At 45.3% G+C, this 12,205-nt stretch overlaps 1 protein-coding gene across 4 annotated transcripts in view; it reads left to right on the top strand.

Moving 5' to 3' along the window:
* Positions 1–11,945, top strand: part of LOC117361528 (zinc finger protein 436-like) — a 96,908-nt gene extending 84,963 nt beyond the window's left edge. For 3 of the 4 annotated variants that reach the window (XM_033946993.1, XM_033946992.1, XM_033946991.1), the window contains one exon: positions 9,519–11,945. In XM_033946993.1, the coding sequence (XP_033802884.1) occupies positions 9,519–10,249 (731 nt within the window). In that variant the 3' untranslated portion in view covers positions 10,250–11,945. The remainder of the gene's footprint in view (positions 1–9,518) is intronic. The other variant, XM_033946994.1, reaches the window with a different exon arrangement.
* Positions 11,946–12,205: the final 260 nt, after the last annotated feature.

The following is a 12,205-nucleotide window of genomic DNA, read 5'->3' as shown; positions in this document are numbered from 1 at the left end:
TGGATGTCATCGGCCTCTGGTTTGAAAGCGCCAGCATCTTTTGTTGCCCAAGCCTGTCACTCTTAAGTTGCACTACAATACAATATGGATACTATTGTAGACAAGGATCTTCCATTTTTAATTACTGGGGTGGATTACGTGTCTGATGCCCTGTACGACCTTTTCAGGGTTGTGAGCAAGCTGTCGATTTACTCTTATCTCTGCCTACAGGATGCTGTGGATTAGACAGTGGTCAGGTGATTCTTCAAGGGAACTCTAAGTATACTGTCATTTAAGGAGCAGTTACTCTTTGGTAAAGGCCTGGATGACCTTATGACCATTGTGCAAGACCGTAAACCAAAATCCTTACTTGACAGCAGGCCTCAAGTTTCTCAGTGATTAAGGTGTACTTTTTGAGCCTCTAGGCGACATTGCCCATATTCTAGGGGTCCCTCAGGTCAGAGACCATTTCAGAATGTCAAAGATTTGAAGGGGCTAGGCGCCCCCAATCATTGAGGACTCACTCTACCCCAGAGAAACAGTTATGATGCCAGGCCAGCGACCAAGACTCCACGCGTTGGAGGGAGGCTTTCGGCATTTTTGGAAGAATGGGCGGAGATGCACAGATCACTGGGTGCTGGACATTTTGCGGGAAGGTACTACAGACTCGAGCTCTGTCGTTCCCTTCAAGATCTTTTTCTGGACTCCCCAGTGGGTAAGCCAGAGAAGGTGGCAAAGTTCAGAGCACAGAGCAACTGTCTGGTGATTGCTGGAGATAGAAGCCATAGAGCCCGTTGTGGAGGCAGACTCAGGCTTCAGCAGATACTTGCTATACTGTATTTTTTGCTCCATAAAACGCACTTTTTTTCCAATCCAAAAGTGAGTGGAAATCTCGGTGCGTCTTATGAAGCGAAGGTACCAATTTTGATACCCTCCCCCTGTAGCATTGTAAAACCTGCCCACCGCTGCTCCTCCTTTTTAAACCCACCTGCTGCCGCAGCACTTCCTTTTTAAACCTGCCTGCCCGCTGCCGCCACACCACCTTTTCTAACCCCTCCTTTTAAACTCCTCCGGTCCACCCGCCGTCGCTTCTACTTTACCTGGTGGCCCAGTGTCTAGCCAGCTTCTCACATCCCCAGCGGCGAAACTAATCAGCGCGGCCGTCAGGAGCAAGCTTTACACTCTCTTGCTCGGCCCTGTGCTGCGTTTCGAATGGATGCTGTAAGTTCTTGTGAGTCTCGCGAGAACCTACGGCAGCCATTCAGAAAGCAGCATGGGGCCGAGCAGGAGAGCATAAAACTTGCTCCTGACGGCCGCGCTGCTGATTTGTTTTGCTGCTGGCCAGGAAGAAGAGCAAGGCTGCTGCGGCAGGCAGGGATGGAGTGAAACTGGCTGGAGCTTTTGGAGAGATAAAAAAAGGTATGGGGGCTTGCCTGGGTCTGGCTGGTTGGCCTGGAACTGGCTGGCTGGCTGGCTTGCCTTGAACTGGCTGGCTGGCTGGCCTGAGGCTGGCTGGTTGGCCTGGAACTGGCTGGCTGGCTGGCTTGGGGCTGGCTGGTTGGCCTGGAGCTGGCTGGCTGGCTTGCCTGGGGCTGGCTGGTTGGCCTGGAGCTGGCTGGATGGCTGGCTTGGGACTGGCTGGTTGGCCTGGAGCTGGCTGGCTGGCTGATTGGCTTGGGGCTGGCTGGCTGGCTGGTTGGCCTGGCTGGCTGGCTTGCCTGGGGCTGCCTGGTTGGCCTGGAGCTGGCTTGGGGCTGGCTGGCCTGGGGCTGCCTATGATTAGACGTGCCCACCACTAGATGTGTCCTGCACCCTTTCCCGGCCTACCACTAGATCACCAGAGGAGAGACGGTACAGGACACACCATTCGTTCAGAATTTTTTTTTTCTTGGTTTTTCCTCCTCTAGAGGTGGGTGCGTCTTATGGTCAGGTGTGTCTTATGGTGCAAAAAATACGGTACTTTATTGTGCCAAAAAGAGGCTCTGAGAATTGGAGACTGATCCTGGACCTCAAGGTGGTGAATGCAGCCCTCAAAATCCCATGGTTCAGGATGGAAATGGTGAGGTCATTGGTCATGTTAGTGGCACCAGGGGAATTTCTAGCCTCTCTGAATTTGACAGAGGCTTATCTGCATATTCCCATTTTTCCAGAACACAGGAGATAGTTGAGGTCCCATGTATTGAAATGGCACTTCCAGTTCGCAGCTTTTCCTTTTGGAATGCCTACGAAACCTCAGACGTTCACCAAGATGATGGTGGTGGTTATGGCCCACCTGTACAGAAAGAGCATTCAAGTCCATCCATATCTGGACTATTGGCTCATCAGAGCCCAGTCCAATCTGAGTGAACATCAAGCTGTTCACCAAGTTGTCCAGTTGCTGCAGATGCTCGGCTGGGTGGTCAACTTTTGGAAGAGTCACCGAGTTCCAATGCAAGATTTGGAATATTTGGGAGTCCACTTTGCCATGGGAGCAAACAAAGTATTCCTCCCAGAGGCATGCAAGGACAAACTTCTCCAACAGATTTGAGACTTTAAGAGCACAGCTGCTCTGACAGCCTGGCAGTACTTGCAGGTGCTAGGGTCATTGATTGTGACTATGGACATCATACCCTGGGCAGGAGCCCACTTATGCCCACTCCAAGAGATTCTCTTTTCCTGTTGGTGCCCAAAGAGGGATCCGCCTGTATCAGCAGCTCCCTTGGACAGTGGAGGCTTGTCCAGTTTAGCCTGATAGTTAAATCTTCTCTCTCTTTCCAGAGGAGTTCCCCTCTGTATCTCGGCATAGGTGATCTTGATTACAGATGCCACCCTTTACGGCTGGGGAGTGCATTATGAGGGATATCCTGACTAGGGACGCTGGTCCCCCTTCCTAGAAGAAGTGGTCGATCAATTGCTTGAAACTTCAGATGATTCACCTGGCTCTCCTGAAATTCAAGAATGCCCTACAGAACAAGGCGGTTCAAGTCTTCTCGGACAATGCAAAGGCAGTAGCCTACGCAAAGAGTGCACCCCTGCACCTGGAAACCCAAATACTCTTTTTGATGGGCAAAAATTCATCTAGCGCTCTCAGTGGTGCATGTAGCAGGAGTAGACGGTGTACAACCGGACTTCCTCAGCTGGCAGACCCTGGATCCCAGGGAATAGTTGCTATTCCAGAAAGCCTTCACTTCTATAGTGAAGAGATGGGGACATTGAACATTCGACGTGATGGCATCGGCTTCCAACAATAAGGTGGCTCGGTTCTTCAGTCGAAAGCACGAACCAGGAAGCAAAGGTCTAAATGCCATGGTTCAGATATGGCCAATGGCAGGTCTTCTCGAGGCCTTCCCTCCGTGGCCCATGATAGGCTATCTGCTGCATATCAAGTAGACACTTGTACTCATTGTTCTAAACTACATAAACACTCGTTAAAGACTTGACATATCCAGCAGGAAAAGCTGTTTGTCTTGGCCATGGACTCCAATGATAAATCTGAGCCATCAGTACTGGTGTTACCGGCATTGGCATTGGATGCTGTTCCTCCATCGGGCAAGCCTGCCAAAAAGCCATCCTCTTCCCAACATGCATCACAGGCTTCTGGAGCATTGAGTCCCTCGATTCAGGCAAGAGTCAACGCCATTGATCTCCTTCAGTGCAGGCAGTGTCTCCTACAGGGTGTGCATTGTCATCGAGGTCTCCCACCCCTCGACAGTCTGCAGCACTGATGATAACGGCTGTTGAGCCAAGGGTACCAGTAAAGCCTTCAGAGAAGGGAGCTTGATGACCTATTTAAGTTGCATTTGGCTTACATCGACTCCCTCAGTACTGACCCAGCCTGAGCTTAGCACATCGAAGCCACATGACACCAGTTTGAGGTCTGTATTTCAGCATCAATGAACATCGACATCACATGCTGCCCGTTCTTCCAGAACCAAGAGATCATCGTGCTGTACTGACTCTCCATTGCAGGGGTAGGCAATTCCAGTTCTTGAGAGCCATAGGCAGGTCAGGTTTTCAGGATATCTACAATGAATATATATGGATGGATTTGCATGCACTGCCTCCTTGAGATGCAAATCTATCTCATGCATATTTATTGTGGATATCCTGAAACCTAACCTGCCTTGTGGCTCTCAAGAACCAGAATTGCCTACCCCTGCTCCATTGCATTGACGTCGCTCATCATCAATTGGTACTGACATCGACGAAGAAACTCTTCTCAGTGCTCTCACACTCATCAGACTCCTCAACCTAGAAATCTTTGTCCTACAGAGATTCTCCTTTGGTGCAAGATGTCAATTCTGACCTGTCTCAACACAATACTAATACTGAGTATGAGCCTACATTATCTGTTCCAGAGTCCTATGGCATCCCTTCAGATCCATCTTCTTCTCCCAGATGAAGATTTCTTCTAGAGGGACTTTCTTTTACCAAGTATATCAGGCAATTGAGGAAAGCTGTGCCTGTCAGATTGGAGTCAGTTACTGAACCCAGAGCAGAGCTCCTTGATGCCTTAGATTACGATGAGCCTCCTAAGGAGCTTCTTAAGTTGCCTCAGCACAATCTTCTCAAGGATGCGCTCTTTAACAACTAGGAGATCTCTCTCTGTTACTATAGCTCTTAAAAAGATTGTCTCTCTTTATCAAATCCAATCTTATCCTGGATTTGCTAAACCACAATTATCACATCAATCATTGCTTTTGTTGAAATCAACTCTTAAAAAATCCTCCAGCTCTAGGGTCTATGCCACTACACCACAATGGTCGTACTATGGATGTTTGGACATCGTCTTTACCAGAACTCTGTTAGCTAACTGAGTTCTCAATACAACTTCTAAATATCTTTTTACCTTAAACAACTCATAAAGAAGTTGGCTCATTTTGAGTAGTATATTCCATCTGACCACCTATCAGAATTTCAACAGACTGCTCACAATCTACTTTAAACATGAAAATTTATGGCAAGAACAGCATTCAACGCATTTGAGATAGCATCCAGAGCATTATCAATGTCTATTGCTATGAGATGTCTTGCATAGCTACAAGTCTCAGACATGGATATTAATCTTCAAGACCAGTTGGCCAACGTTCCTTGTCTCGGTGAAGAACTCTTTGGCGATAAGGTGGAGTATACTACTCAAAGAATTACTCGGCATGAACAGAGTTGGGATAATTTAATGAGATCTAAGACTAAGGCTCAACCATCTAAGCCTTCTCAAAGATCTACTTCTTTTTCCTATTCAACAATACCCTTCTAAGCCTCCATCACAGAAGAGGTAGAAACAACATAAGCCTCAGAAGCCTTTGGCTTCTCAGAAGCCAGCCCAGTCTTTTTAACATGTTTTTAGAGAGCATAGCCAACATTCCTCCTTCTCAGCCTCTTCATCAGAGGTCGACTTCTGTTGTATTATCGGTGCTGGATTCTCATCACGAACACCTGGGTCCTCAAGATCATCAAGGAAAGTTTATCTCTCCATTTTATCACCATTCTTCCAGATATTGTGCCCATTACAAAAAAGGTATGGTATGTTATAAATAATATTAATTTCAGGATTAAACTATAGCTACTGAGAACAATTAAGCGACTGGTCTTGACCAGTCGCTTTTTTCAGATCGCTAAAAGCGATCACTTTTTTTTTGTGCATCGCGAAGCCATGTTAGAGCATCAATCGCTCTGCTAGTTTACATGACATTTCAATATTTTATTTATTTGATTTGCATGGCCGTATTGAAGAATGAGCGATCTTGAGTCATTTTCTGCATCGGGTTGGCAAATCTGATTGTCGTTAAATCAGTCAAAACCGGTTAAGTGACGATTGTTAGACAATCGCTGATTTTAGTTCATCTAGTGGTTAGTTCTTTTTTGTTTTCATGTTTTGTCTTTTTCATGTCTGTCTTTCATGTTTTGTCTTGGTATTTTGGATTCTAATATTCAGGCTCAGATCTCAACCGTGGTTAAGAGGGGTTTCTTCATTTTGCAGAAGTTCCAGGGTTTATGAGGTGTATTAAACTTTTTGTCCTTCAATACTTTTCCAAGTATTTTTAATATCCTAGCTATAAACCCTTCAAAATACACCTCTCAGGCTACATGGCAGAGCTAAGAAATATGACCACCTTACACCATTGTTTATTAGAGTGCATTGGTTAGCAGTTATTTTTCACATTTTGTTCATATTCTCTGCTTAACTCATAAAGCCTCCCATCTGCTTTCCTAACTATACCATATACTCCTACCAGGACATTAAGAACATAACATAAGAACATAAGAATTGCCACTGCTGAGTCAGACCAGTGGTCCATCATGCCCAGCAGTCATCTCACGCAGCGGCCCTCTGGTGTAAGACCAGCACCCTAACTGAGACTAGCCCTACCAGTGCAAGTTCTTGTTCAGCAGAAACTTGTCTAACTTTGTCTTGAATCCTTGTAGGGTGTTTTCCCCTATAACAGCCTCTGGAAGAGCATTCCAGCTTTCTACCATTCTCTGGGTGAAGAAGAACTTCCTTACGTTTGTATGGAATCTATCACCCTTCAACTTCAGAGAGTGCCCTTTTGTTCTCCCTACCTTGGAGAGGGTGAACAACCTGTCCTTATCTACTAAGTCTATCCCCTTCAGTACCTTAAATGTTTTGATCATGTCCCCTCTCAATCTCCTCTGTTCGAGGGAGAAGACGCCCAGTTTCTCTAATCTTTCGCTGTACGGCAGCTCCTCCAGCCCCTTAACCATCTTAGTCGCTCTTCATGTCCTTCTTCATGTACGGCGACCAGTGCTGGATGCAGTACTCCAGGTGAGGGCGTACCATGGCCCGGTACAGCAGCATGATAACCTTCTCTGATCTGTTCGTGATCCCCTTCTTTATCATTCCTAGCATTCTGTTTGCCCTTTTTGCTGCCGCTGCACATTGTATGGACAGCTTCATTGACTTGTCGATCAGAACTCCCAAGTCCCTTTCCTGGGAGGTCTCTCCAAGTACCGCCCCGGACATCCTGTATTTATGCATGAGATTTTTGTTACCGATATGCATCACTTTACACTTATCCACGTTGAACCTCATCTGCCATGTCGATGCCCATTCCTCGAGCTTGATTATGTCACATTGCAGATCTTGGCAATCCCCCTGCGTCTTTACTACTCTGAATAACTTCGTATCATCCTCAAATTTGTCCAGATCATTTATAAAGATGTTAAAGAGCACGGGTACAAGCACCGAGCCCTGCGGCACCCCACTGGTGATGCTCTTCCAGTCCCGAGTATTGTCCATTTACCCCCACTCTATGTTTCCTATGCTCCAGCCAGTTTTTAATCCACGTGAGTATTTCACCCTCAATTCCATGGCTTGACCCCCCATCAAATAGTTTTACCAGGACCAAAAATAATACATTATAAATGCATAAGACAATCTGCCTTTTATTATCTAGTGCCAAAATTATGGAATAACTTGCCTCCATATTTTTGTATGGAACAATCTTTTCTCAAATATAAGAATATTCTAAAATGCTATTTTTTTTAATCTGGCCTTTGGGTACTTTGGATGGAGTGAAGCTGACTTGCCAGACTGACTTGCAGACATTTTGAATGCTGTTCATATCCTTTTGATATGATTGCAGATATTCTTTCCTGTTTTTACATGGATTTCCTTTCTTAAGTTGATTTATTGCCTTTTTTGTTTTTTTTTTAATTGTAAATTGCCAAGACCTGCTTATCGGAACAGATGGTATAACAAGTTCATAATAAATATAAACATCTGTACTGGTCTAGCAGGAATCAAGGAAAGGTAATTAGTAGTTAGGAATAAATTTCACCTTATTGTAGCATAGCGTGTTTTACAGCCACTTAACTCACATGGTCTGTAATGTATATTATTGCAGTAACATAGATTACTTAGTCATGAAATGAAATTATGCAGGCTCGTTGTATAGTCTGAAAATGTGTAATAGCTAGACTGCATATAAGTATGTGCTGTAACCTCCAGTTTGTCAATATGCAGTCCAACACTTTTCAGAATTGACTGCTTTAAAACCTGGAAGACATCTCAGAGCTGCAGGAAGCTTTATCTGGCCCACTCACCCTGGTACCTTTGAAATAGTTGGGAGCAGGAGGAGTGCCCGGTCCCTCCTGCTCCTTCCGATAAGAAACTCCATCTTCAGAAGCAGGAGGGGTGCCCGGACCCTCCTGCTCCTACGACAGTCTTCAGGAGCAGGAGTAAAGTCTTCCTGCTCCTGCTCTCTGGGGCCGTCACTGTGCAATAGTGGCCTTAGGCCCTGCCCCGGCACATCATCTGATGCACAGGGCGGGGCCTAAGGCCCTGATTGCTCAGGATCCTACCTTGGGAGGGGCCAGGGGCACCTGAGCCAATCAGTGATTTCCTTGGGGCTGAGCCATAGGAAGTCCCTGATTGGCTATTGCTTTGACCAATCAGGGACTTCCTTAGGCTCAGCCCTAAGGAAGTCCCTGATTGGCTCAGGCACCCCAGGCCTCTCCCAAGGTGGGAGCCTGAGCCAATCAGGGCCTTAGGCTCCTCCCCTTACATCACATGATGCAACGGGACGGTGCCTAAGGCCTCAGAGTCGTTGCGGGAGTCATTGGAGCAGGAGGGGTTGAGCATCCCTCCTGCTCCATTAAAGATATGGGGAGTGGGTGGAAAGGGGGCTTGGAATGGGTAGGGGGAGTCCAGTATGGGGTGGCAGGAGGAAGTTGGCATCCCTCCTGCAGTTTGTTTATTGGTGGGTGGGTGGGCCCAGCCCGGCTGGGCCCAGCCCGGCCAGCCGGCCAGACTAGATTTTGCAACAGGAAGGGAGGTGGGCCGGGCTGGGACTGGCCAGACCAGGAGGGTAACATGGCAGGAGGGAGTTGGCAACTCTCCTGTCTTTAGTGGGGCATCGGCATGGGGGGGATATCATGACTTTTTTTTACTTTTTTGTCGGGCAGGGAGCCCGTGAGGAGGGCAGCATCATGGTGGTTGCAGGAGGGAATGGGTCGCCGGGGTGGGGCCCTCAGCCATTTTTTAGCAGGCCTGCCTGTCTTCTTTTTGTTTTTTTTATGGGGCAGATATTTTGTGTGTGTAACACACGCAAAATATCTGTGCCATGGAAAAAAATGAATAAAAAAAGACAGGCAGGCCTGCCAAAAAGCCTACAGACCTGTCGGTAACTCAGTTATCAATAGGTCTGCAGCAGTCGAGTTTGTTAGTAGTGAAACCCGACTCAAAATAGCCAAGCAATTGTTAGTGAATCAATTGCTTGGCTATTTTGCATGGGGTTTTACTAATTTGCATGGGAGGATCGGGTTCGGATCATTATAGGCCTTAGTGAATAGTGCAAGAGGGAAATTTGGTCGCAAACCGATCGGTACACGATTGGTTTGCTTAATGAATCTAGCCCCTTGTATTTATCTGTCTTAGTGTTGATTGCTGTTTAGGTACTAATGGGTTAATAGCATTGTTGTGTGTCCTTTAAACTAAGTGTGTCTATCTTTACTTTGTTTTGTCAGGGTTTTTTTTACTTGATGGTGGTTTTTATAGATCAGTTAAGTGAAATAAACTATATTCCCTTTTATTCCAACAGAAGATGAAGAAATCAAAAAACCTATAAAGTTGCCACTTGAAGAATGTCTTGGAAATCCAAAATTGTCAGATGTGTCTTCACAGAAAAAGAGGTCTGCATGGCATCGGGGGAAACCGTTTGGTTACAGAGCAGATAAATCTGGACAGGAAAGAGGTTTCAGCATACTACAGAGTCTTATTGTTCAGCAAGGACCCTATATAGGAGAAAGACCCTACCCATGCAATGAATATGAGCAGAGGACTAGTGCCATGGCTTATCTGCTTCAACAGGACAAAAAACTCGTGGACAGGCCGTTTCTCTGTGCAGTGTGTGGCAAGGGCTTCCGTGACAGGGCAGGGCTCATGAAGCACAGGAGAACCCACACAGGAGGGAGAGCCTACAAGTGTACTGAATGTGAGAAAAGCTTCACACAGAAATGGAATTTAATCCAGCATCGGAGAACTCACACTGGAGAGAGGCCATATAAATGTGTCCACTGTGAGAAAAGCTTCATGTACAATTCAGTCTTGATCAAGCACCAGAGAATTCATACGGGGGAGAGACCATATCAATGTTCTCAGTGTGAGAAAAACTTCAGCGCTTACTCGGGGCTCATTCGCCACCAAGGGACACATGTAGGGCTCAAACCTTACACTTGCATTGAGTGTGGGGAAACTTACAGCCAGAAACATAATCTCACCAAACATCGAGCTACCCACAATATTCAGGTTCCTTACACAAGTACCAAATGATAAGTTTAAGCTACAAGGAGAAAATTCTGTTGCATACAAGAATCCATACAGCAAAAGGTCTACTCTCTTAAAGACACCAGGAGAGAACAGCATTGCTCCAACTATACTTTAAATAACCGTATATTGTTATTTTGTTACATTTTTGCATTATGCCAGCCACTGCCTACCTCAGACCCAGCTTTCTCCTCTAAATGACCTCCAGTCCAGTGCTGAATCAGCAAACTTGTGTTTTATTCTCCACAAGGTGGATTTAGTCACAGACTGGTATATAGCATTTATCATAAAGGGATCTGAAAGTAGAACCTTTTTGATACCATTCTCAGTTGTCTACATGAACTGTTTTTCCATTTGATTCTTCTCATTGCCTTCTTTCAGATCTTAGGCTCCATAACAATGCCCTAAGGCTAAGAGAATGGGATATTACTTGTATGAGCCAGCCAGCATGTGCTACCTTATTCCTGTTTTACTATTGGAGCTGTCAAGGCTACCTCAACAGCACTCCTAAATGTGGTTGTGTTGCTGAGTGACTTAATCCTGTTTGGGTACAAAATATATATCTGCCTTTTCTGTCACTGAAAAACTTGAGGTCGATTCTTCCCTAGATTGAAGTTTTTGAATGGTGCTATAATCAAATGAACTTCCAGCTTTTGCGGGAAGATTGAACCATATATTTATAGAAACATGTAAAATTAGAGCTGGAATTTGGATGAAAATCTTCTTGCTTCCAGGCAGGATTCATTATACCTATATCCTCTTAAAAACATGTTTTTCAAATTTATAGATTTTCAGTGATAAGAGATTCCACCACCTCCATAAATAACTTGTTCTAGTACTTTACTACTAAGTTCTTAACCTCTAAGCTAAATCTGTTCTGCCCTTTAAGCCCAGTTACGTTTGTCCTTTCCTCAGTGGAGAACAACCGATGACTTCTTGTAACAATAGTCACTAGCTCTGTGGATGCCTGGGCACCTCCAGTATTTTATGCTATACTTTAATAAATTAGAATAGTAGGGGAAACAGGAAGGAAGTGCTTTTGTATCACAGCTACTCCTCCTCTTCTTCTTCCAGCCTGTTGCCTAGCTATGTCTCACTGATGGGCTGCAAGGGGAGCAGTGAGCAGCTATAACCTAGAGGCAGTTTGCCTACAGAAGCCAGTGGAGAGCAAAATAGTAGCAGGTAGACAGAAAATAAAATAAAATACTGAATCTCATAACTTTATTAGGTGTGACAATTTTGTATTTGTTGCCAAAGTCATACAATTTAGAAGTTAAGGTAAAAAAGACATACTGGGAGAAAAAAGCTAAGAACGATTGAAAAGGATTATTGGCTGGGAGAAAGACTATTGCTGTAAAGAGATGGAGGAAACAGAAAATTGCTGTAAGAAGAAGAGAGGCTGGATAGTGGAGGCAGGAGCAAAGGGGTGAAAGGATATAAAAAGAGTTACTGGCAAGGGAAGAGAATGCTGCTGTAAAGGACTGGAAGCAGCAGAAAGCAGCTCAGGAGGAAAGAGAGGCTATGGGTGATGGGGACAGGGAATGTGGAGCTGGGTGCAAAGAGTAGAACAGGAGCTCATTGTCAGAGGTTGTGTTGTGAGCGGATAGCGTAGCTGGTTTTAAGAAAGGTTTAGAAAAGTCCTTAGTTTGTTATTGAGAAAGACAAGGGGGAAGCCACTGCTTGCCCTGGATGGGTAGCATGGAATGTTGTTATGCCTTGGGTTTTGTCCAGGTACTAGGGACCTGGATTGGCCACCGTGAGAACGGACTACTGAGCTTGATGGACCATAGGTCTGACCCAGTAAGGCTATTCTTATGTTCTTATGAACAAGTTCTGAAGGTAAAACAAAAGAAAAATCCAACACAATCTGCAGTAAAGTAAAAGCAATACAAGGAAAAACAAAGAAGAACTGCAGACAAACGTACAAGATGCAGGCTATGTTTATTATATCAATTAATGATT

The sequence above is a fragment of the Geotrypetes seraphini genome, chromosome 5 (assembly GCF_902459505.1).
Source record: "Geotrypetes seraphini chromosome 5, aGeoSer1.1, whole genome shotgun sequence".
NCBI classification, from domain to species: domain Eukaryota; kingdom Metazoa; phylum Chordata; class Amphibia; order Gymnophiona; family Dermophiidae; genus Geotrypetes; species Geotrypetes seraphini.
The sequence above is the reverse complement of the archived record's forward strand: the minus strand, read 5'-3'. Positions and strand labels throughout refer to the sequence as shown.